Raw genomic sequence first — 25,024 nt, 5'->3', positions numbered from 1 at the left:
TTTCCTATATCACATCATTTTGATGAAGTCCCAATCAACCTGTATTGGAAAGGAGGTTTTTGAATGCATTCTATTTTGCTTATATGCACAATGCTCCAATAAGAGATATATTGATATGATGCATTGCCTTTTCATTTTTTTGTCATATTATATAATTTTTCCTTTTTAGTTATTATATTTTTTGTTTATTTAACTAAAATTAAGGGCATCTTAGTTTTTTAATATCAAAAGTTTGGCTTTTTTTAAGGTCATGAAAACTATCCAAAAAGATCAATTTCATACATTGAGTGAAAGGTCAACAATGTTTGCATCAAATTTTGAATGTCAAGGACTATTGTGCAACCATCTATAGGCTAGGGACCATTTACCCTAATTTTCCGATAACTCTTATCGTCCAGTTTTATCTAGTAGTACACTGCTTAAACGCAACGTAAAATAAAAATAATTAAATAGAAGAGAAATGAAAATTAAATGAAGTTTCGACAAACCCGTCTACAACCTCATCAAAAGAAGAATCTATGTACTAATCAAAACTTCAAATATAAAAATTTTCTACTTTTCAAGTTTCAACTTTTCCTTCTCTTGGATTTGGAATAATCAACCTCTTAAACAAAATTAAACATTCAATGCAACTTTTCCTCCTCCCCTGACAACTTTTTTTTTGTTTCTTTCTCCTTACAGTCCTTTTATATTGCATAATTAGGAACTTCTGAGAAATCATAAACTTGATACCCTCCTCATTATAGTTATCATTAAATGAAATATTTTCTACATATTTTTGTAACCTAATTCTGTTAAATACCATATCGAGCACATAACTCTAACTATTTATATCTCTACTGAATTTCATTATTACCGAATATGTTCATATTATTTTCAAATATCTGTTCAATACCTTGTATCGACTAATTTTACTTACAGAGCATTTTCTCCAATGTATGCAAAAAGAGATGTCACTGTCAATGATATCCACCAACCATTGTTTTGAAGTAAGAATGAGTTGCGTTTCAAAAACAAGTTTCTAGTTTTCGTCTAGCGATCATGGAAAAGTAAACACTTATATATAATAAGTCAATATTGAGTTGATCGAGCGAGGGGTAGGGTGATCATAAATTAGAATCCTACTACCTTTGTTGTGAACATCGTGTGGTTACCGGCTGATATTTTCAAGATAAGTCAATAATAGAGCTTGATCATCAACTTTTAATCTTTCTTTTCTTTGCCCTACCAAACACATCTTCACTTTCCGTTGTGCCCAATGCAAACGTTGCCCCCTCTCCTCTATTTCTTATTGTTAAACTAAAAACAAAATTCCATTTCAAGTTCTTTTCCATAAATACCCTTCATTTTTCACTCTTATTTCAATTTAACCCCCCAATTTAGAACTCTCAACTGCCTCAGGCCATTTCTCTATTTCATAATTCCATTATTAAATTCCTCAAATGTCAATGCACATTGTTCACCATTTTGTACTTTTCTCTCAATTTCTTCCCCATTTCTTTGACTATTTCTCGAGTATATATAAACAACTTCGTGTATACAGTATAATTGAATAGTTTTACGCGCAATTTGAGAACAATTGGAGGGGAAATCAAGAAAAAAGAGGAGAATTTTCAAGAAATGAATCACATGATGGTGGTAGAAGCGGCGTTGGAGTTTCTGATGCCGTCGTGGTGGGAGGTGCAAGTCACGTTTGCGGCAGTGGTCTTCGTATTGGTGGCGTACTGGTTTTTCACTCTAGGTGGCGAGGCATGCGGCGGCTGCTTTGATCGGGTGTCAGTTGATAGTTCCGGTGGCAGTGTAGATGTAATTGACGATAGAGACAAGGTCATATTTGTTATTTTCGCTAATTTGGATTGATAGTTGCAACTTTGACGTTGATTAGATTTTTTTGATCAACAAATTATGTTGATTTCTCTTGAAGACTTCAGTTTTCACTTCTCTCGTTTTATTTTTCCTTGAGAGGCAGTTGAAGGAACAATTGTTTAAATTTACTTAATTTTTAACTTCATTTCCAACTAGTAAGAATATGAATATCCGAAAAAATTATAATTTTATGTTTTACTAAGTATTGGATCACTCTTATATTTCATTTCATTCACTAGTATTAGTTCCCGGAGTAATTTATCACTTGTTTGACATGCAGTTGTGCACTTATTTTGTAGATGGGCCAGTATAAGGGAGACCCTGAAACTAATTCTGCATATTTAATCAAGGTAACTTTATTCTTGTGCTGGCAACTATCTTTTGGTTTTTTGAGCATTTTACTGTTTTTGTATATAAGAGCGTCCTTTGCAACTATTATAGTCCAATTAACACTTAAGATATTATTTCATGAGTTTAGGTGGAACTTTTAGCAGCGAAGAATCTTATTGGTGCAAATTTGAATGGCACATCAGACCCTTATGCAATTATCACTTGTGGTGCAGAAAAGCGCTTCAGGTGAATGCCATTGATTTGGTCTTGTCTTGGCCTGAAGAATTGGTAATTTTGAAGAGGCATACTGTTTCCTCTTCTAATTTCAAGTTGATCACGACGTAGGATGAAGATGAATATTTGTGAGCATCAATGTCATTTGATATTGATGTTTGTTTTCACCATCGATTTACACTAGCAGTTATTGTTTTCTGTTTATTAAATCTAGTGGAGTATACATTTCATTTGGCGATGAATTTGTAGCGTAAAATTATATCCATGCTTAGTTTTCTTTGTTTACTTGTCTTGTTAGCCAATTGAATGAAGTGGTCTGATTTTGGAATACTACGTTTTTTTATTTACAATTCTCTTGGTTTTTCTTTGAAACATGGTGGTTCCAAATTGAGTTTTAGTGGGAAATTATATTTGTTTCCATCTTTGTGAGCTATATCCCTTATTTCTTGATTATACATAATTTTTTAGGTTGGAGTTTGCCGTCTCATAGGAATAGAGAAAATGAATAAACTACCTTAAAAAAATTTGTCTGCATGATGACTGCTGCATTTGGAACTGCAGTATTCTTTTTGCTTTCTACGATGATATGATGTCCCTTAGAATGGCATTATTGGATACTTCAAAATTTTGAGTTATGTAACCTAAGTGCTGGTCAGGTATAGTTTCAAATTTATTTATTATTTTCTTGTCTGCATAGTTTGTATGTCTCAGTTTGAGATCTGATGCACCTTTATTGCGTACTAATACAAAGGTTTGTATACATATCTCTAAGATTCATCTGGTGATCTTTTTCAGTTCAATGATTCCTGGCTCTAGAAATCCTATGTGGGGAGAGGAGTTCAATTTTTCTGTGGATGAGCTTCCTGTACAGGTGGTTGTTTTACACCCACACTTGTGTGATTAAAAGTGTGAAAAATGACTCGGCATTCAAATCACATTATGATTGGGTTGCAGCCAATTTTGCTATAAAATTTTAGTTATCTAAACAAAAGAATGCTTTTTCTTATTTTGTCCTCAACAAATCAAAGATTAGTTAATGCCAGATGGAATAGATCCAATTTATATGAACATGTAGTTCTGTGATTTAGGCTATCAAATATGTACAAATATAATTTTGATTGCTGAGAAACTTTACGGGAACCTTTTTCTTTGGATAGCTTCTTTGAGCAAGTAATGTTCCAATCAAATATGTTACTTCCATATGCGTTTCAGTTATATCCTAACCCTAAGGTTTTATGTCATCCCCTAAAACTATGGTATCTAGCTCAGTTTAAGCATAGAACTGGAAATATTCAAGCATTTCTTAAAATAATATATACCAATCTAAGTAAGGATTCTCATCTGAATTTGAAAATGGGAAAGGTTTAATAATTATAAAGCAGATTTATAAATACAGATTTTTTTTTTTTTTAATTTTTTCCCCCCTCTTATGTTTCTGAAATGTGCATGTTTAAGTATTCTAGCAGTTATGTGATTGTAGTTCTGGTTCTTGAACTGATTCTTTTATGAATTTGTGTGGGCAGATTAATGTGACAATATATGATTGGGATATAATTTGGAAAAGTGCAGTTCTTGGTTCAGTGTCAATTCCTGTGGAAAATGAAGGGCAGACTGGTGCTGTATGGTATTCTCTGGACAGTACATCAGGGCAGGTACCATATTGTATAAATTCTGCTCTCTGAAGATTTATTACACGTCGATTGATAGTGATTTTGTGATCAATACATTTTTTTTGTATGCTATTCAGGTCTGTCTTCATATTAAAACACTAAAGTTACAAGTGCATTCTCCCAGGTATAGTTTTGTTTAATTCTTTTTGGATTGTTATTCCCTTGTCATTCTTGTTCTGCTAGTCAAATTAATTGTTAATGAGGATCTAACTGGCTCTTTTGGCTACGTAACTATAATTTGGCTACATTTGATATGTTTAGCTATGATTCCCTCTGGTCAGGAAAAGGCTTATTCTTTTGCATAGGGAAATGTAGGAATTTTTCAATTTAGCAGGATTTTTTATATGAATTTTTGAATCTATGCTATTTTTTAACCTTAGAGCTGTGTCCTGTAAGTGCTAACATTTGCTATGTTGTTTTAACACATTATATCAATCTTTGAATAAATAGAATATTCCATTTCATGCAATTTATTGTTATATATATCTCTGCCCGCACTTAAAAAATGGAACTGTTACTTTCTGTTTCAGAAATGAATGCTAACCTGCAAAATTATCACTCCACGTCTCTTCCTCAATGACATTTCCTTTTTAGTAAGCTACTGATATTCTCGAGCCATCATTCTTGATTATTTTATAGGGATTTGAATGGCTATGCTGGTGCTAACACGCGAAGGAGACCTAAGGATAAACAAGGGCCTACAGTTGTTCATCAGAAACCTGGGCCGTTGCAAACAATATTTAATCTTCTCCCCGACGAGGTATGGTTATCAACTTATTTTGAAGACATGCTTAATTATTGACATCTCTAGGTGTGATTTCAGTCTCAGTATGGGGAAAATGTAATCACTTTTTTATTCATATTAGTTGAATCGAGTTGATGATATTAATTATGGTGTTTTCCAGGTTGATGAACATAGCTATTCTTGTGCGCTCGAGAGGTCATTTTTATATCATGGCCGTATGTACGTATCAGCATGGAACATCTGCTTCCATTCTAATGTATTTTCGAAGCAAATGAAGGTCAATATCTGAATTTTGGTTGCCACGATTAATTTAGCTTCTGCCGAGAGTTCATTCTTTTCAAAATGAAATCCTTTAATATTTTCCATAAAATTTTAAATTTTTGGCTGATGTTTTCAGGATTTCATGTATAATATTATCTATGACATGTTTCTTATTGTCTTGCGCATGTAACTGGTCCTCACATATAATATTGTCAAGAGTTCTGTTGAAAGTTAATCGTATCCCTTTTACATGATTTGAAATATAAAATCAGCTGTTTGTTTTCCCAACTTTTGTGCTTCTAGCAGGATCTCTACATTTTATGTTCTCGAGAGGTTTTCTTAACCTTTCATGTAGCTCATTTTTCTATTACATGTCCTGAAATTTAGGTTACAAGAGGCATATAATATATCTCAACCACTTGGTCTAAAAGCTTAGCTTAAGCTATTTCAGAGAAGCTCAAAAGTATATCATTTAAATCTTATCTTCAACACAATCCTTACGTGTAGGAGGGATTCATTTTTTCCCCTTTAAAGCTTACACTTGCATAATTTATAATAAATGAGTGGCAAGACTCGTACCCAGGACGTTTGTCTGCTTTGATACCATGTTGAACCATATGATTATGGTCTAAAAAGCTTAAATGGTAAGTCTCGTGTTTATCATTTAAATATTTTTTCATTGATATTTACAATTGAACTAGGAAGTGACACTTGGATTAAAGACTTCTGTTGATAAGCTGGTTTGCTCTGGGCAGAGCCATAAGCATTGCATTTCATGAAGATAATTATGTATATGTTTAGCAATGGAATAATATTAATGATATAAGCTCTAAAACTAGTATAAATGGACAAGTGCTAGCGGTGGAATGCACAAAAACCATCAAGTTGAAGGTGATGCAGGGTGATTAATTCAATAAAGATAACAAGAAGAGGTGAGGGAGGGGGAGAAGAAGAAGAACAAGGACAGAGGGAAGAAAGGAGGAAAACGGCTACAGCCAATTCATTATTTAATCAAATTCATCAATTGAAAAATAACAATTTAAAATAGGTTTAAATATTGAAAAATACTGCAAACTTAGGGCCAAGCCCAATGCACAAGTCCATAAAATTAAAATAACCTAAGTCCAACTAAAATAATTAAAACTGGAGTGGGATGTCTTCATCAATTCTCCCGGGGTGGGAGAGAAAACTCGACCCTGTCGAGTGGCTATATCACCATAGGCATCCGTCAATCGCCCAACCATAGGCTGAGTGGCTGGGCAAGCTTCTTCCGGCGTCTGTAGAAATGCATCAGTGGCGGTCTGAACCTGATGTCCTCACCAACTCCTCTTGGGTGGACGGGAGGCGATCTGGGCCAATGAAGATCCTGCTGACTTCGATAAAATTCTAACAAATCTGGGTCCAATTGCTGTAGCGTCTCCCTGGAGATCCATGCACAGTCACAATCTGGTCGACCAACCCAACGAACAAGGAAGCGCTGAACCTCTCCATCATTAGTGAACACAGTTTCTTCATCTAAAATAGTATCAATTTTTTCTTTGTGTGCTGGGAGAGGTGGTAGTGGGTTAGAAGGGGTCAAAGAATCAGGGCCAAGGTCCACAATAGGAGATGACAAAGGATCATCTGAAGGAATGAAATGACCTTTATAAGCTACAAGGTCCTCAACATTGAAAGTAGAGTGGTAACCAAGGTGTGGTGGAATGTCAACAATATATGCATTTGGACCAACCTGTTTTAAAATTTTAAAAGGACCAGCACTACGAGCTTGCAATTTAGAGGCGGGTCCATGTAGACGCCGCTTGCAATTTGGAGGTGGGTCCATGTAGACGCCGCTTTGGCCTAATGCGGACCATAACGTAATCCCCAATGTTAAACTCAATATGTCGTTTGTGTAAATCAGCTTGGAGTTTATATTTTGCATTACTAGCTTCAAGTTGTTTATTGATCTCAATATACAAGTCACGAAGATGTTGTGCAAATGCTTCGGCTGAGACTGACACTCTAGCCTGTGGGGACATAGGGATGAGATCTAACGGTTTCCTAGGCTTGTACCCATGAACGGCTTCAAATGGACTCATACCTAGTGAACGATTTATAGAGCTATTGTACGCGATTTGAGCTACAGGAAGGATCAAATTCCAATTTCGAAGGTTTTTCCGGACTAGACAACGTAATAGGTTACCAAGACTTCGATTAACTACTTCAGTTTGACCGTCAGTCTGAGGGTGGTAGGCCGTAGAAAATTTCAATTTGGTACCCATCTTGTACCACAAAGTTCTCCAAAAATGGCTAGTGAAACGAACGTCCTTATCAGACACGATGGTCTTGGGAAGCCCATACAATTTGACAATTTCATTAAAGAATAACAGGGCAACCTTGGACGCATCCGACGTCTTGCTACAGGGGATAAAATGAGCCATCTTTGAGAAGCGATCGACAACCACAAAAATGGAGTCATGCTTCTTTCGGGTGCGTGGAAGTCCTAACACAAAATCCATACTAACATTTTGCCAAGGACAATCAGGGACAGGGAGAGGGGTGTATAGACCTGTGTTCTGCTTACTCAATTGACAAGTGTTACAAGTACTAACAATTTTAGCCACGTCTTTCTTCCAGCTAGGTCAATAGAATTGACGTTCAACTTCCTCTATGGTCTTATCACGTCCAAAATGACCGGCTAACCCTCCCGCATGAATTTCCCACACGATGAAATCTCGCACTGAAGTTCGAGGGATGCACAATTTATTGGCCTTAAAGAGATAGCCCTCCTCAAGTCCGAAGCCATTTGTGGCGCTTGATTGTCCTCTTTGCAAATCGAGTAAGATATCTTTAAAATCGGGACACGCATCCTAATCCTCCTTAAGTCTTTCAAAACCGATGACCTTGACACTCATGATCGACAAAAGGGAGACACGACGACTTAACGCATCAGCTGCTTGGTTCTCTACGCTCTTCTTGTGTTTTAAAATAAATGAATAGGCCTGCAAATATTCGACCCAACGACCATGCCTAGAACTTAATCTTTTCTGGGAGTTGAGGTAACGGAGAGCCTCGTGATCCGAATAAAGGACAAGTTCCTTGGGTAACAAATAGTGGCGCCAATAGCGCAAAGCCTGGACCACTGCATATAGTTCTTTATCATAAGTGGAGTACCGCTGTTTGGGCTCATTTAACTTCTCACTAAAATAGGCAATAGGGTGACGATCCTGACTTAAGACTCCGCCTATACCTACCCCGGAGGCTTCACATTCAACTTCAAAGACTTTGGAAAAATCGGGAAGACACATGACAGGGGCCTCCGTCATTCGTTTTTTGACTAACTTAAAGGCCTTAGCTCCCTCTTGTGTCCAATGAAACTCCCCTTTCTTCATGCACTCCGTAATAGGCGCCATGATAGTGCTAAACCCCTTAATAAAGCGACGGTAGAATGTAGCTAAGCCGTGAAAGTTTATGACATCATGAATAACTTTAGGTTCCGGCCAGTCAATAATCGCCTGAACCTTAGCAGGGTCAGCGGATACCCCTGTCGAAGAAATAATGAACCCCAGAAAAACGACTGTGTCGGCGAAGAAAGAGCACTTCTTGACATTCGTATATAGATTAGTTGCACGAAGGGTAGAGCAAACTTGCGTGAGGTGGTCAAGGTGTTGCTCCTTAGTCTTACTATAGATGAGGATATCATCAAAGTAGACAACAAGAAACTTGCCCATGAAAGGTCGGAGAGTTTGTGTCATTACTCGCATAAAGATATTTGGCGCATTGCTCAGCACAAAAGGCATGATCAGCCATTCATAAAGATCATCTTTCGTCTTAAACGCGGTCTTCCACTCATCACCTGGGCGAATTCGAATTTGATGGTATCCACTCTTCAGATCAATCTTCGAAAAGATTGTGGCACCAACCATCATATCTAACATATCGTCAAGTCTAGGAATTGAAAAACGATACTTCACCGTGATCCTATTGATCGCGCGACTATCCACACACATTCGCCAAGAGCCATCCTTTTTGGGAGTCAATAGGGCGGGGACCGCACACGGGATTAAACTCTCACGAATGAATCCCTTGTGAAGGAGATCATCCACTTGCCTTTGAAGTTCAGCGTGCTTGGTAGGATTCATCCTATAATGAGGCAAATTTGGGAGGGATGCCCCTGGAACAAAGTCTATGGCATGTTGAATATCCCTTAGTGGAGGTAGATGATCAGGGAGGTCCTCTGGAAAGACGTCTCGAAACTCTTAGAGGACCGATAGGATTTCAACAGGGCTCTCTATTGCGGAGTGTGATGGGACCTCCATGACCACCAAAGCGAAGACAACTGAGTCACCAACAAGTGTACGCTCAAACTCCATAGGACTAATAATATGTAATCCCTTTCGTTCCACACTTTTTCCAGTGGGGCAACAAGCTTCGGAGGCAGTGGATTAAGGTGAATCTTTTTTCCATTAAACACGAAGGAGCAGGAATTGGATCGACCATAAATGGTTACATCTAGGTCAAATAACCAAGGTCGTCCCAAGATGATGTGCCCGACGTCCATTGAAATGACGTCACACCATATATGGTCTTATACTCGAGAAACTGGATAGGGACTAAACAACGCTCCTTAACAGCTATGGAGGAGGTATCAACCCAAAAGACGCTGTCTCGCTGGGGGTGAGGGATAGACTTCAACCCTAGACCGGATACAGTAGCCATTGAAATCGCATTAATGCAGTTGCCACTATCCATGATAACTTTACAACCCTTATTATTAATCTTGATGTAAGTGTGGAAGATGGCATGACGGCGCCAATTATCGGCATCCTTCGGCTGGGTAAGAGTACAACGGACGACACTGACTCTAGGTGTATGTGGGATAAGGGGACTAGCCTGGATACAACCCAAGAAGGTATCTTCACTATCCTCCAAGTCATCAAACTCTTCTAACTTAGGCTCATACACCTGATCCTCTAGTGGCTCGTCAACTATACCTTCACGCTCTTTCAAAACTAGGGCTCGGCTAGGACACTTAAAATCAATGTGATCAAAACCCTTACAGTTGAAGCATTGCAAACGAGAGGACGTTCTTGAAACCTTAGAACCTCTACCTTTACCATCCGATGTAGGGGTAGTATTAGAAGGAGGAGGTCCTAGAATAGACTTAGGGGATGGGGTGGATGCAGAAGAGGTTGCAGTGCGGGAGTCACTACGACTTCTGTACGGCGTCCTAGTCGCTAACTCGTAATCCCGAACGAAAGAGTAGGCGTGGTCAAGAGTGGTGACACCTCGAAGAACAAGCTCACGTCTGAGATCATCCCGTAGGCCGTGCCTAAACTTACTCAAAGTCATGATTTCGTCCTCAATGACCTGACATCCCATTCGAAACTCGTCAAACTAAGCAACATATTCGGTCACAAGTCGACTGCCTTGTGTAAGTGCGTTCCATTCATCTAGTAAGTTGCCCCTGTAAGATTGAGGTAAATATTTTTCTTCAAGGCGACGTTTCATTTCATCCCAGTTCCCAACAGGGAGAGCATGGCGCCTCTCTAGGAGGTTCTTAACGCTTTCCCAAAACAGTTGAGCTGTGCCAGTTAATTTCAAACTGGCATATTTTACCTTTCGATCTTCAGGGACCCCATACTAGGCAAAGAAGCGATCCATATCCCTAACCCATTGATTGAATACTCTAGAATCTAGACAGCCATCAAATGTAGGGGCATCTAACTTAATATTTTGAAAGAAGCGCTCCTCGTGGCGAGAGGGGGGATAGTGTACCATGACGGTGATATTCCCGCTCGCGTCCACGAGCTTGATTTCCTTCCCTACGATCATGTCTAGCATGGTGTCGACCACCTTGTGGACGACGATGTGGTCTATTAGTGGAAGCGTCAGAATTTTCAGCCTCAGTTGAGGATTGGGTTGGGTCAAGAGTGTTTACCCTAGCGGTTAGGGCCCTATTCTCCTCACGAGTAGCAACTAACTCAGTTTGGACAACCGTTAATTGATTTTGTAATTGTGCCAACTGTTGGGTGATAGCTTCAATGTGGGAAGGGTCCATGGTAGGGGTACTAGAGCTAGAGGCAGTAACGCGACCACTACGCAATTGCATACACGGTAACACAAGTTAGGTGAAATGCCTACTGAGATCAACAACCAACGAGTGTCAGCAGGGAAAATAGTGACTGAAATTTATATATAGTGTGATTATTATTATTTTATTTTATCGTAGGGATTACGTATGGGCCGATCGCAAGCTAATACTACTAATGCCAATAAAACAAAAAGCAAACGTACAAATGCTAGGTCTAGTCACGTGCGGTAAAACGAGTGAACAATGGGGTCGGCTCGTGAATTTCAATCCAATAGATTAAGGCTAAATTATCAAAATAATAGCAACACAAAGAATTATTGATGCAATTCTAAAATACAATAACAGTGTTACTAAAATGAATAGGATCAGAGTCTCCCTGAGTTCAGTTGGCCCGAGTCGTCCTAGCGTCGAATGCCTCCACTTTCTGAACTGTTAAGCGCTGAGATGCCGAGATAGAAAATTCCGTATTCATCGAGGAAATAATGTACCTATAAAAGAATGTCAGGAAATTCTCAAAATTCAAGAAATTTTTTTTTTGACTCTTTTTTTTTTACTTTTTTTTTTTAATAATACAAAATCAGAACAACAAAATAATAAATGAGCCCATTTCACAAATTTGGGCCTAAATCACACTCAAAATCTCAATCAAGCCCAACCCAAGCAATAACTAATAAATCCAACCCAATTGAAATCAAGTCCAAACCCAAGTGATACAAATAAATCAGCCCGATTGAAATTAAGCCCAAACCTAATTGATAACTAATAAACCAACCCACTTAATTATTAAACCAATTGAGCCCAAACCATACTCATAAACCAAGCCCGATTGGAATCTGTGGGAGTCAGCATCTGTGATGTGGACTGGCTCGAAAGAGAGTGTCAGGCTGTGGGGCGCTGGTCTACTGGCGGTCGACGCCTTGGGTCTCGCAATTGGCTGCGACAGTCTTGTGGTTGGGTATTATTGGGTGTCGACGGCTGGGGTGAAGCAAGCAGCGCAGTCGATGGAGCAGCCTTCGGGAAAAGAAACTGTAGATGGGTGACTGGAAGTTTGGCTACTGGAGGTATTTAGTGGCGGTGATGGGTTTATATTGATTGCTGAATATGGAGGTGACCGCAGTACGTTAATATGGTGGTTGTATTTGCTGGAAGTATATGTTGGGGGTCATAGTTCGTGGTAGAAGTTCCGGCTTTTGAGTGGTTGACAGTTGCCAAAGGACGTGGTTACAAGTTGAAGCAGTGATGGTCGGTGTTGGGGCTTTTTTCAGATGAAGGTGGCAGCGCTAGTGGAAAGAGTAACTTGTCTGGATTTTCAGCCGTGGGTGAAGGAAGCCAGGTTTGGCTCTGATACCAATTTGATGCAGGGTGATTAATTCAATAAAGATAACAAGAAGAGGTGAGGGATGGGGAGAAGAAGAAGAACAGGGACAGAGGGAAGAAAGGAGGAAAACGGCTACAGCCAATTCATTATTTAATCAAATTCATCAACTGAAAAATAACAATGTAAAATAGGTTTAAATACTGAAAAATACTGCAAACCTAGGGCCAAACCCAATACACAAGTCCATAAAATTAAAATAACCTAAGTCCAACTAAAATAATTAAAACTAGACTGGGATGTCCTCATCAATTCTCCCGGGGTGGGAGAGAATACTCGACCCTATTGAGTGGTTATATCACTATAGGCACCCGTCAATCGCCCAACCATAGGCTGAGTGGCTGGGCAAGTTTCTTCCGACGTCTGTAGAAATGCGTCAGTGGCAGTCTGAACCTGGTGTCCTCACCAGAAGGTTTATGAACTTAGTTATACAGAAAGTATAATTTTGCAGTATAGCGTATGCACAATGTAGTTAATGAAAGAATTCTTAGAAGTTAATTAGTCTCCATGATAGTTTACAATTTATATTATTTGCAATTATCTACACTTGCAAGTATTTTTTTTGGTGCTTTTGGGGAATTCATCTTCATCGGACCGTCTCTATACATTTTGCCTCACCTAACCAAAATCTATTGAAAATGCTCGAGTGTAGACCTCATGACAACATAGCTCTTTTCTGTAATAATCTGATATCTGATAGTAGTTTTAGTGCCTCTAATCACCAGGTGATGCCTCAATGACATAAACTTCATGCCAAGGAAACAGCTGTCGTATTTTCTTCACTGCTCTTAAAAAATGTTGAATCATGTTTTTCCCCAAAACCTAAGCTCTGGGTCCACTTCTTATTGACGGCATTTGCTTAATGTTGCATGTTTTCTATTGGATTTTGGGATCCATGGTGGAATGCCTATTTTCTTAGAAACCATTGAATGAATGAGTCAGAATTTGCACATATCCATGTTAAGATAAATATTGAAGGCTATATTATTTTCACGCATCTGGTTTGAAATGAATAATTCACTCACTAAGGTTTGTGATTGTCCTTTTGGACTTGGACTTCATCTGTATGCTACTTTGTCTTTCCAGGCATTGCTTCTCTTATATTTACATTTCCATTTTGACAGGTAATTATACCAATTGGAGACATAGATGAGGTAAATGCTGCTTCCATTTCCACTTGTGATGCTGAACTTTTCATATGGCCTGTGGATAAAATTAACTGAATCTTTATAGTTTTGCCATTTCAGATAAGGAGGAGCCAGCATGCATTTATCAATCCAGCTATTACTATAATTCTTCGTATGGGTGCTGGTGGACATGGCGTGCCTCCTTTAGGAAATCCTGATGGTTAGTTATTAGGATTTCATCTAAGTTGCTCTGATGATTTTTTTACCTATAATCTCTCATATGTTTGAATGGAGCATGTAGCCAATTACTTTATAAGCATTTGTAAAATTCTTTTGGTCATATGTTTTACAAATTTTGCACAAGTTTATAGAAAGTATACTCCGATGTGAGGTCACTAGATGAAAGGAAGCTGGTATCACCTTTGAATTTGGCATTGGAATGAAGTTACTGTTCGCTGCAGGAATTTCTTATATCCCACAGGGCTACTTTAATTGCTTTCTGCTTTGAAATCATTGTGATGTCTAGATTACACAGCACAAACTTTTCCGGGCACACTCTAGGAGATCGTGCCATCATAATGCTTCCCATTTTGAAATAAATAATGATTAGGAGTCTCTCTTATTGAATGAAACAAAGTTGCGATGATAGTTAAAGCAGGTTTAGAAAGGTTTCTAGTGATGTTATTTGTCATTTGCCCAGGCCAATTTTGTGAAAATTCGATTTGGATACAAAAAGTTGACTTTGAAGTCTCAAGTGCTCAGCAGTTCTCATTTTAAATATTTATTTATAATATCTTACTAACATTGAGCTTCAAGTTAATTGTTCAATTTCTTTCCCTGTTGTCATTTATTTTTCTAGGCATGTATGTAATTTAATGCAGAATTGAACATCTCTCATGCATAGTGGCTTCTGTACACTGGGTGGCCTTTTGCATTGTGAATTGTGTTATTGTGAAACTGAAACTGATAGTCCATTCATCGTTACAGTGTATATACGAGTAGGCAGTAAGTAAATGTGGTTAAAACTTGACTCAATGTTTATGGAGCTCGGATGGAAATCACGAAATAGTGGAGCTTAATCTGAATACTATGTGTAGGAAAAAAATATAGTATCCACAATATCATACGTCATCAAGATAGTACGTTAAATTGGAATCTTCAATTCCAAGCTAAAGAACAACATTAAACAAATAAATCTGAAACTGGCAAACTTTGAAAACCTGACTTGCAAAATTCATGTACTTCAAAAGAAGGAAAACAGTAAATTAGGATACTAAAATGGACCAAAAATCATGTACTTTAGAGGAGGTGTTTCTATCTCTTTTGGCAGCCACAATGACACATTTAGACGTTCATATAGCATTTGAAGAGAGAATCTCTTTTCTTTATTAGAGATCCTGTAATGTAACAATCATGGCAAAAAATAAAAATAAAAAAAATCTAGGCCATAAACCAATTTTATATTTGTTTCAAGAGAAAGTGGTAATAGAATATCTGTTTCTTGAAGCTTTGTCCATGATATTCGACACAATGCACATTTAATCTTGCAAGAGAGACTAATATACAGCAATCAGTTTCACTGTAGAACTGCTCCAATTATGCATTGATTTTGCCCGTAATCTTTTCCATTTATGATGTGGACTCTTTTGTGCATGTATCAGCCTTGTCATCCATTTCTTTCCTCCAGGTCGAGTCAGATATAAGTTTGCATCATTCTGGAACAGAAATCATGCACTGAGAGCTTTACAACGTTCAGTAAATAACTATCATGCAATGTTAGAAGCTGAGAAAAAGGTATGATCCCGTGCTTTTGTTAAGTCCTACTTTTCTTTTTGAATGAATTAATAGGAATCTTGTTTATTGGATCGCAAGAAATATAACATTAGAGGACAAAGATGCCCTCTTCAGGCTTGCAAAAAAGTTGGAACAGAAAGAACAATTTATGATCCAGTGAGAGCTCCTTGAGCAATTTGGTCTTTGGGACCCAAAAAATTCACATTGCAGCAAAATGCTGCACTTATTAAAAATTTCTTACAATCTTCAAATCACAATACCACAACTTTGCCACAATTAAATATTTCCGTATTACTGTAAACATTTGCAACACAAATTTCAAGCAAAAGCAGAAAGGAAAACTAGATGATCATGACTTTCCTCGTGTCTTCACATTGAAGTTCACATATCGGGTTCTATTAGGCCTTTATTTCTGCATCAAATCTTGTTAACCATTTTAAGACCCATTAACCAAGTAAATATTTTATCGTAGAGGAATTTGCTTTCCAAAAAAGAAGTCAAAGGAATCTCTAGAGGGAGTATCTCAGTCTAGGAAAATAAAAAACATTTAGAGGAAAAGATCTGACATCCTAGTTTCACTTACTTGCGGTGAGATAGTGTGCACTGTGGTTCATCATGTAGGTATGTTCGACTTAGAACCAGTTGGAAATAAATGAAGAAGCTGTCTAAGGTCCTGTAGAAGGTGATATTTGTAATGACCTGGTCCCTTTGTCCAAACCGTTATATCATACGTCCTGTCTGCTTTGGGTGGACATTTGCTTACTTATCCTGTCACGGCTTTCTATCGCATTCATCATGATTCGAACTTGAGACCTCTGCCTAATAATAAGAGACTTAAATTGAATTTCGATATCAATTGGGCTCAGTACTAAACTCCAACGCTTCGAACCTTAATTACGTAAGAGGGGAAAAATTATAAACAATGAGATAAAATCCTAATAAGTGAGCCAATTTAAAATTTAGAAATTTTTAATGTAAATAAGGAGATACGGGGATCAGAAACCGAACTTGGGTGGCCATAGTCCCCGTAAATAATCATAACATACATAGGGAGACAAGAGAATTAAGAATCGTTTTTCCCTTTTAGGTAATTGAGATTCGAGGCGTTGGAGTTTAAAACTAACCATTGTCCAATTGGTATCAGAATTCAACTTAAGTCATTTGTAAGGGAAAGGTCAAGGGTTTGAATGTTGAGGAACGCAACAGATAGTGTGAGGGGTAAGTGGGCAGACGCCCACCCAGAGCAAACAATATGTATAATATAAAGTCTTGGACGTAGAGGTCAAGTCATTACAATTTATACAGATGTCAACCTTAATTTGCACAAGGTGAGATTACTAAGAATAATGTGCAGTAGTTGCACAACCAAGAACAATGTGCATTACCAGTGCAAGTAAAGTGATTGCAGACTAGTGATACTGAAAATAATTAGATCATACCTATGTTGGACCTGTTTTTCCTTTCTCCATTGTGGATGAATCTTTGGATATTAAAGGAAAAATGACTTGGATGATAAATAGACTATACTACTTGTTGCTGTACCAAGTACTTCTATCTGGTTCTATAGCTTCTGCTCAGAAAATGTTGCTGTACTAGAACTCACTACAAAATAATCAAGCTCCCATTATTGTTGTTGGCTAATAAGTATATCATCTAGCAGGTTATTTTGACTGTGGTGGGTTCTTCATTAGAAAATTGATTCTGTTACTAGGAATGTAATGGGGGAAAAAGGGGGGGGGGGGGGGGTTTCTTCTCATACTGTATGGCACTGTTATGATAAACAGTCATTTGGTGATTTGATGACATGGACTGTTTTAAGAAATGTACTTTTTTCTATTTCTGTCCTTGACTATTGAAAATATTAGGTCGTATATTTTGAATGTGTAGGTTTCTCGTTAGAATATTAATTCTGTTTCTAGAAATTGGACATACGGAGAGGTTCCGGAGATGAGACATTCGCACATTTTCTATAGTAAATCTTTACTTCCATGATAGCATATCAATAAGCAGTGAAGCAACATTTGTGATTTGAAGGCCTGGATTCGTTTCAAGAACATGTTGACTTGGTAGAATTTGTGATAATATCAAATCCTCACACCTATGGAGTAATTTTAAGATTGACTAGTTATTAAAGAAGTCTCATAACGTGATTATATATTTTTGCCAGTAATGTAAGATGAATAATGCATTGTAATGGTGAGTTAATAATTTTTCTGATCTGCTTCAATGGCTTGAATATCTCCTACACTGATTGATTTTTATTGGATTACACAGGAAAAGGAGCAGTCAGCATTGCGTGCTCATAGCAGCTCCATCAGAGGCACTAGGGGTCAATCTAAGGTTTCAGAGAAAAGTCTGCCGAAGACTGAAAAGTTTCAACCATTCATCAAAGAGGAAGTGCTTTCTGGCATTTACAATGTATACATGACCCAACTCTTTTTCTCTTTTTGTATCCAAATATGGCCTCATATATATTAAATTGGTTCTTATTTATCAAAATGATTTTGCAGAATGTCTTTCCATGCACGGCAGAGCAATTCTTCAAATTTTTGCTGGATGATGATTCCAATTTTACAAATGAGTATCGCACTGCTCGAAAGGATACTAATCTCTCCGTAAGTAACAATGTCTAGCTGGAATTGTTGAATCATCAAGTTTTAGAGTTACTGTCTCGATCATTGTTGTCATCCAATTCTTCTAATAATACTTTGAGGTTCTTAATGATGAAATGATTTTTTAAATTGGTTCATAGTTTGTCTGAATGATCTCGTTTAAGAAAATCATTCAAGCTTCATATTTTGGTCAGTAAGAACAACTGGATAGTTTTATATCAGACTCTTGTCTACGCAAACATTAGCATGCCTACTACTCGACAACACACCTCCCCAAAAACGTGCACAAAAAAAGGGGGGGGGGGGCAGATCCATCTAGTTAATAATTGCTCGTAACTTACTTTGCATTGCCAATAAAGCTTCGCCGAAGACCAGCATAAAAATTACAGAGGCCTAGAGTTAGGCACTCCTCGGTTCTGAAGCCTATAGCTTCATCAGACTAATGGACTGCAATAGATGGCTGGCAGAGGGTCACCATGATCTACATTCTGTCGGTAAAAGAAAGAAGACAAAGTGTGGTCTGCATCCAATTCATGAAGATTTGACCAAATTGTTATTAAAGAATTTTTTTACCCTCTCTCAATTATTTCTACAACTATGAAGAGGTCTACCCAACTTTTATGTCAGCATTTTTCTAATTCACTGGATTTAGCATCTTCAAGAAACCATCTCAAATTTACTGTGACGCTAACTTCAGATGGGTCAGTGGCATGCTGCTGATGAGTATGATGGTCAAGTTAGAGAAATTACTTTTAGATCCTTGTGTAACAGTCCCATGTGCCCTTCGGATACAGCAATGACAGAGTGGCAGCATGCTGTCTTGTCAGCAGATAAGAAAACTCTGGTGAGACCATTTTTTTCTTATTATCAATTATTTGGGTAGTTTCTTTTACCGTCACGCTGATAATATATATATTTTTTTTTTTTTAAGGTGTTTGAGACTGTACAACAGGCACATGATGTTCCATTTGGTTCATACTTCGAGGTACGTAATGCATTTATTCAATCTGTTTTTACATTTTCTTTATTGTCAATAAATGAAGATCGAGAACATATTAGAATATTATACATTTGATCATCTCTAACTTCAGGATCGGTTGGGTGAATGATTGGTTGGGTGAATGATTGATGAATTTTTATTTATTATTATTATTTTTTTTTTTTTACTTTAATTCTTTGTATGTGTGGTACCCATATTTACTGTGTCAGGTTCATTGTCGATGGTCTTTGATTACAAACTCTGAGGCCGCATGCACTTTGGACATTAAAGTTGGTAAGTTTCTGCTGTTTTTTAATCCTTTGGCATTGTAGTTTTTCGATTTGTGTAATGCTACATCTACCCGACGTTTACCAAAAACATATATAAAATTTGGCAAATACATTGAGGTTGTTTAAGTTAAATGTGACATGTGCATCTAAATCCAAACATTTAGCCATTGCAATGTCATTTGGTGGATGCCTTTCGTACATATTTATGGATAATAAAGTATTTGTCTTTCAACTTAGCAAACTTACTGCAGTAATCTATACAATTATCTTTTGTTTCTTGTCTCTCTCCTCCTTTTTGTTTCCCTCAAAACGAAAATCATTTGTCTTCATTACTCATCAGTTGTTACCATTTTCACCAATCAATGGGTGTATTTCTGTTGCTTGGATTTAATTCCATCTAACTCGTCTTTGTTAGATGAGTTCAATGATTTAAATAACTTTCGGATTGAAAGGTCGAGTCAAGCGGCTTATTACCTTTAATAGACCCATCCAAGCTGTTAATTCTCTGTATCTAAAAATTGTTAATGGAGTAATGAGCTTGACAGCGTATGTAAAACAAACCAAATCAACTCGTGGCTGGGATCAAAGAATATAAGAATAAATTGAAAATTTTAAACAAAAATATTAGAAGTTCACATATATGAGGTATAATTTACAAAGAGCTTCCAATATTAAATCGTTAAATCCATTGGGCGACCGACACATGCCTTCTATATTCCCAAGTTCATTTATTCATCCTTTTCTTCTACGGCGAACTGGATTTATTATAGACCCTTGATTGTATGGACAAATTCAGTTTTAGTTATACCAGACTTAATTGCTGACATATCCTTTTAATCAACGTTTCTAATTGAAACTATGTTCATCATTAGAGTAACGTAGAGAATTGAATATCAGTTGGGTTCTTTCTATAAGAAGCTTTTTAATGTTTCGGTCTGACTTCTTGCACCATGCTTTTAATTAAGTTTGAATCCATGGATGAACTCAGTTCACTTTAGTCTAAAGCCGTTGGATATTTATTAACTTGAGCTACTTCCATCTTCTGTTCTTTTTCCATAACCAAGTTCAGCGTATCATTTCATTCTGATGCTTTGATCAACTTTATCCAACTAATTACGTTCGTGTTCAATTTCTGTATGTCATATTCTATTCTAATCCCTTAAAGCACTTTTGCTTGATCACTCTGGAGATTTCAAATTTTCACAATCCTCACAGGTGCACATTTCAAGAAGTGGTGTGTGATGCAATCGAAAATAAAAGCTGGTGCAATCAATGAGGTATATTGCTTTTCTTATTTACCCTTTTTGCATGTAATTGTTCAATTGATTAATTTTCTGCAACAAACTCATTATGACTTTCAACCTTGCAGTATAAGAAAGAAGTGGATCTAATGTTAGAAGTTGCTCGTTCATACATTAAGTCGAAGATTTCTGGTGGCGAGACAGATAATATTGCCTCTTCTACTGTTATTCAAGAGAATAGATAACTGATGATACAATAATTTTCACACGAGTTCCCAATACTGATGACTTGAAGTTTTGAGTTTTCCATACGTCGTTTATACATATCACGTAGCTTGAGCAATTGAGGTTGATGGCAATTCACTCAATCCTTTGTATTTCTGTTTTCTGTGTATTACCACCCGATCTCCTTGCTAGAGAGCTAGCAGTGTGCTTCTGTAATTTATATAGAATATACTAGGTTATAATAATACGAATATTTTTTTTTATAATAATACGAATATTTTTTTTTTCTTTTTTCCCATTCTTGTAGTATTATAGTTCATATAAGTGATTATTCAGATATATAACTTCATTTATATATTCCAATAAGGGCGTTATGTTATCATATTCATCTCCCCTGGCCTTGTTAACAAATTCTGCATTAAGGGACTTGCGTATTATTGAATTTTGAAGATTATTATAGTACAAGTACAACTACTAGTTTGACATGGCAGTTCAATGTCTTGTTCTGAACTTGTAGCTTATTTTATGTTAATTTGTTGAGTGCTTGCAGTTAGAAAATGAAAAATATTCAATCTTTACCCTTTTTTCATTTTACAATTAGCTCGACAATTGGATTGAGGTGGTTGAGTTTAGCTCAACCACCATGACTACTAGTTTGAGTACATATTGACTACGGAGTCAAAGTGGTCAAGTTGAATGCTACTTTTATTAAAAGATGGTGGTTAAATAAAATTAAATTGGACATTTGACATATGAAGGTCTTTCAAAAAAAAAAAAAATAATAATATATATATATATATATATAATTGAAAAGCATGTCATTCAAAGAGGGTTATTTTGAAAAAAAAAATTGCTCGATTTAAGGGCTAAAAGGACAAAATGCATGTCGATAAATTACCGCCACCAAGCCCAACTACCTTGATTAAATTTGGCACCGCAAAATCACCACAATTACGTCGTCAAACATCACCACTACTTGGATATGAAAAATGGAGAATTTAACTAACGCAAAACATTCAAATTTTGGGATGAATTTTGGCCACCACTAGATCAATATTTTTGTCGCCGATAAACATAACCACAATTAGAGTATGAATATGGAAATATCAATCTCAAAATAATATATAGAAATTTCGGATTCAAGAATTACATCATCACAATACAAATATGAAATTTCAAATTTAGGAGGGGTGTAGGCATAGTTATTAAACCCGATTAGGACATCGACCCGATCGATTAGTGGTTGGATCGGTGGGTTAGTGGTTGAACTGGTGGGTCATTACTTAAAAATTCTAAAAAGCTTCTTTTTTTTTCTTTTTTAAATATGAAATTTTCTTTGAGATAAAATTAAAAATTTTAAATTATTTATCATTAATTATTTATATATTTTTAGATTATTTTGTTAAATATTCAATTCATTTTAATTAAAATTAGGACTATAATTTTTTTAAAAATATTTTTAATAAATTATAAATGATATATTGACATTAACTTGGTCAAACTCGGAGTTTGACTGAGTCATTTGCATTTGTGTAAAATTATTCAACCAAGTTTGATCGAGTCACTTGCATTTGTGAAAAATTATTCAAACACCGGCCCGATTTGGCAAGAAAACAGCCGGTTAAATTGGTTAACCGACGGGTTAACTCGGTCAAACTTTGAGTTTGATCGAGTCATTTGCGTTTGTGTAAAATTATTTAACTTGGCCTCATTAAGGGCTCGAGTGAATGGTTTCCCTGCCCGATTGATTGGTCCGGACCGAGTTTGATAACTATGGTCTTAAGTCTTTTAAAAGCCAAATATTCAAAGAAAAACTATTGAAATTTGGTTAAAGCAGTCAACAGCCCAATTTGGAATAAAAATTGGCCTGATTTGATAAGAAAATAGCCGGTTAAATCGTCAACTGACGGGTTAACTCGGTCAAACATCAAGTTTGACCGAGTCACTCGTATTTGTGTAAAATTATTCAACCCTTCCCATTTATGGGCCTGGGTAACCGATTTCCTGGCCCGATCCATCAGTCCAGATCGGGTTTGATAACTATGGGTGTAGGGGATTGATTCAAATCCAAATGCAAAAGTATATTCTTCTTCATCAACCTCTTGTTCAAAATCACGGACTATCTAAAATTTGACAAGTTGGCATTGTCTTTATCGCAGCAAAGTCTAAAAAAAAATCTTAGTAACATTTAAGTCTAAGAATTTCACTTCAAATCTGGTGCTGTGTAGAAGGTGGCAGTGGAGGTGGGTGGAGATGGTGGTAGCTGGTAGGAGTTGGGAGGATTAGGACTAGTGAGTAATTGAATTAAAGTTAGGCCATTGAGTGACAACTATTTTACATACTTATTTTTAATCATACATTTAAATAATAAAATATTTTGCACGTATATCCAAATTTTTTTCTTTTGTTCAAATACACATCCTCTATAAATTTACTATTTAAAACATTGTTTTCAGACCATAAATCAGGGACTAGAGTTAAGTCAATTGTCTATACAATGGAACTATGGTGTTTATGGTTAAGTACTTTCTTAAGTGGGTTAAAAATTAATTAAACTAAAAAAATGCAAAATTTTATTTTTAAAAAAAGGGTATGTGTGCTAATTTTATTGACTTCCAATTCTTCGAGCCAATCCAACCCAAGCTTGACACCGACAAGGTTAGGTCTAGCCCTTCTTTCTCGGAATCGAACTACCAAACCCGTTATAAAATACAGATGGTGCTGAGTTTATAAACTGCTCGAATCATTTTTAGATAACTTACATCTACAGTCCTATTCCTGGGTGAACAGTGATACTGATATTGACTTTTAATTGGCCCTTCCCTTTTTCACCTCGTTTGTTCCGGTGGCAGTGTAGATGTAATTGACGATAGAGACAAGGTCATATATGTTATTTTCGCTAATTTGGATTGATAGTTGCAACTTTGACGTTGATTAGTTTTTTTGATCAACAAATTATGTTGATTTCTCTTGATGACTTCAGTTTTCACCACTCTCTTTTTATTTTTCCTTGAGAGGCAGTTGAAGGAACAAAATGTTTAATTTATTTATTTTTTAACTACATTTCTAACTAGTTAAGAATATGAATATCCGAAAAAATTATAATTTTATGTTTTAGAGGCAGTTGAAGGAACAAAATGTTTAATTTACTTATTTTTAAACTTCATTTCTAACTAGTAAGAATATGAATATCCGAAAAATTTATAATTTTATGTTTTACTAACGGATCACTCTTATATTTCATTTCATTCACTATTATTAGTTCCCGGAGTAATTTATCACTTGTTTGACATGCAGTTGTGCACTTATTTTGTAAATGGGCCAGTTAAAGGGAGACCCTGAAACTAATTCTGCATATTTAATCAAGGTAACTTTATTCTTGTGCTGGCAACTATCTTTTGGTTTTTTTGAGAATTATACTGTTTTTGTATATAAGAGCGCCCTTTGCAACTATTATAGTCCAATTAACACTTAAGATATTATTTCATGAGTTTAGGTGGAACTTTTAGCAGGGAAGAATCTTATTGGTGCAAATTTGAATGGCACACCAGACCCATCTGCAATTATCACTTGTGGTGCAGAAAAGTTCTTCAGGTGAATGCCATTGATTTGGTCTTGTCTTGGCCTGAAGAATTGGTAATTTTGAAGAGGCATACTGTTTCCTCTTCTAATTTCAAGTTGATCACGACGTAGGATGAAGATGAATATTTGTGAGCATCAATGTCATTTGATATTGATGTTTGTTTTTACCATCGATTTATACTAGCAGTTATTGTTTTCTGTTTATTAAATCTAATGGAGTATACATTTCATTTAGGGATGAATTTGTAGCGTAAAATTATATCCATGCTTAGTTTTCTTTGTTTACTTGTCTTGTTAGCCAATTGAATGAAGTGGTCTGATTTTGGAATACTACGTTTTTGTATTTACAATTCTCTTGGTTTTTCTTTGAAACATGGTGGTTCCAAATTGAGTTTTAGTGGGAAATTATATTTGTTTCCATCTCTGTGAGCTATATCCCTTATTTCTTGATTCTACATAATTTTTTTGGTTTGAGTTTGCCGTCTCATACGAATAGAGAAAATGAATAAACTGCTTTAAAAAAATTTGTCTGCATGATGACTGTTGCATTTGGAACTGCAGTATTCTTTTTGCTTTCTACGATGATATGATGTCCCTTAGAATGGCATTATTGGATACTT

General features: G+C 36.4%; 2 protein-coding genes across 5 annotated transcripts in view; both read left to right on the top strand.

Annotated features, from left to right (window-relative positions):
• Positions 1 to 1,426: 1,426 nt before the first annotated feature.
• Positions 1,427 to 20,940, top strand: LOC111371416 (BAG-associated GRAM protein 1-like). Of its 4 annotated transcripts, none has more exons than XM_022993398.1 (18): positions 1,427 to 1,827; positions 2,166 to 2,216; positions 2,345 to 2,442; positions 3,226 to 3,301; positions 3,954 to 4,082; positions 4,178 to 4,224; positions 4,740 to 4,860; positions 5,006 to 5,122; positions 13,679 to 13,708; positions 13,802 to 13,901; positions 15,369 to 15,475; positions 17,750 to 17,893; positions 17,986 to 18,090; positions 18,785 to 18,931; positions 19,019 to 19,072; positions 19,297 to 19,360; positions 20,572 to 20,633; positions 20,726 to 20,940. In XM_022993398.1, exons 1-18 carry the CDS (start codon positions 1,621 to 1,623, stop codon positions 20,840 to 20,842), a joined length of 1,776 nt encoding a protein of 591 aa, XP_022849166.1. In that variant the 5' UTR covers positions 1,427 to 1,620; the 3' UTR covers positions 20,843 to 20,940. The 4 variants fall into 4 exon arrangements, with proteins under 4 accessions (XP_022849166.1, XP_022849168.1, XP_022849169.1 ...); XM_022993401.1 differs by having other exon boundaries at positions 1,428 to 1,827; positions 2,345 to 2,484; XM_022993399.1 differs by having other exon boundaries at positions 1,690 to 1,827; positions 2,147 to 2,216.
• Positions 20,941 to 23,732: 2,792 nt separating this feature from the next.
• The window catches only part of LOC111371059 (BAG-associated GRAM protein 1-like), a 12,068-nt gene continuing 10,776 nt past the window's right edge, over positions 23,733 to 25,024 (top strand). The window contains exons 1-2 of the mRNA XM_022992977.1: positions 23,733 to 24,189; positions 24,319 to 24,416. Coding sequence (XP_022848745.1) covers positions 24,139 to 24,189; positions 24,319 to 24,416 — 149 coding nt within the window. The 5' untranslated portion in view covers positions 23,733 to 24,138. The remainder of the gene's footprint in view (positions 24,190 to 24,318; positions 24,417 to 25,024) is intronic.

The sequence above is a fragment of the Olea europaea genome, chromosome 22 (assembly GCF_002742605.1).
Source record: "Olea europaea var. sylvestris chromosome 22, O_europaea_v1, whole genome shotgun sequence".
Classification (NCBI taxonomy): Eukaryota; Viridiplantae; Streptophyta; class Magnoliopsida; order Lamiales; family Oleaceae; genus Olea; species Olea europaea.
The sequence above is the reverse complement of the archived record's forward strand: the minus strand, read 5'-3'. Positions and strand labels throughout refer to the sequence as shown.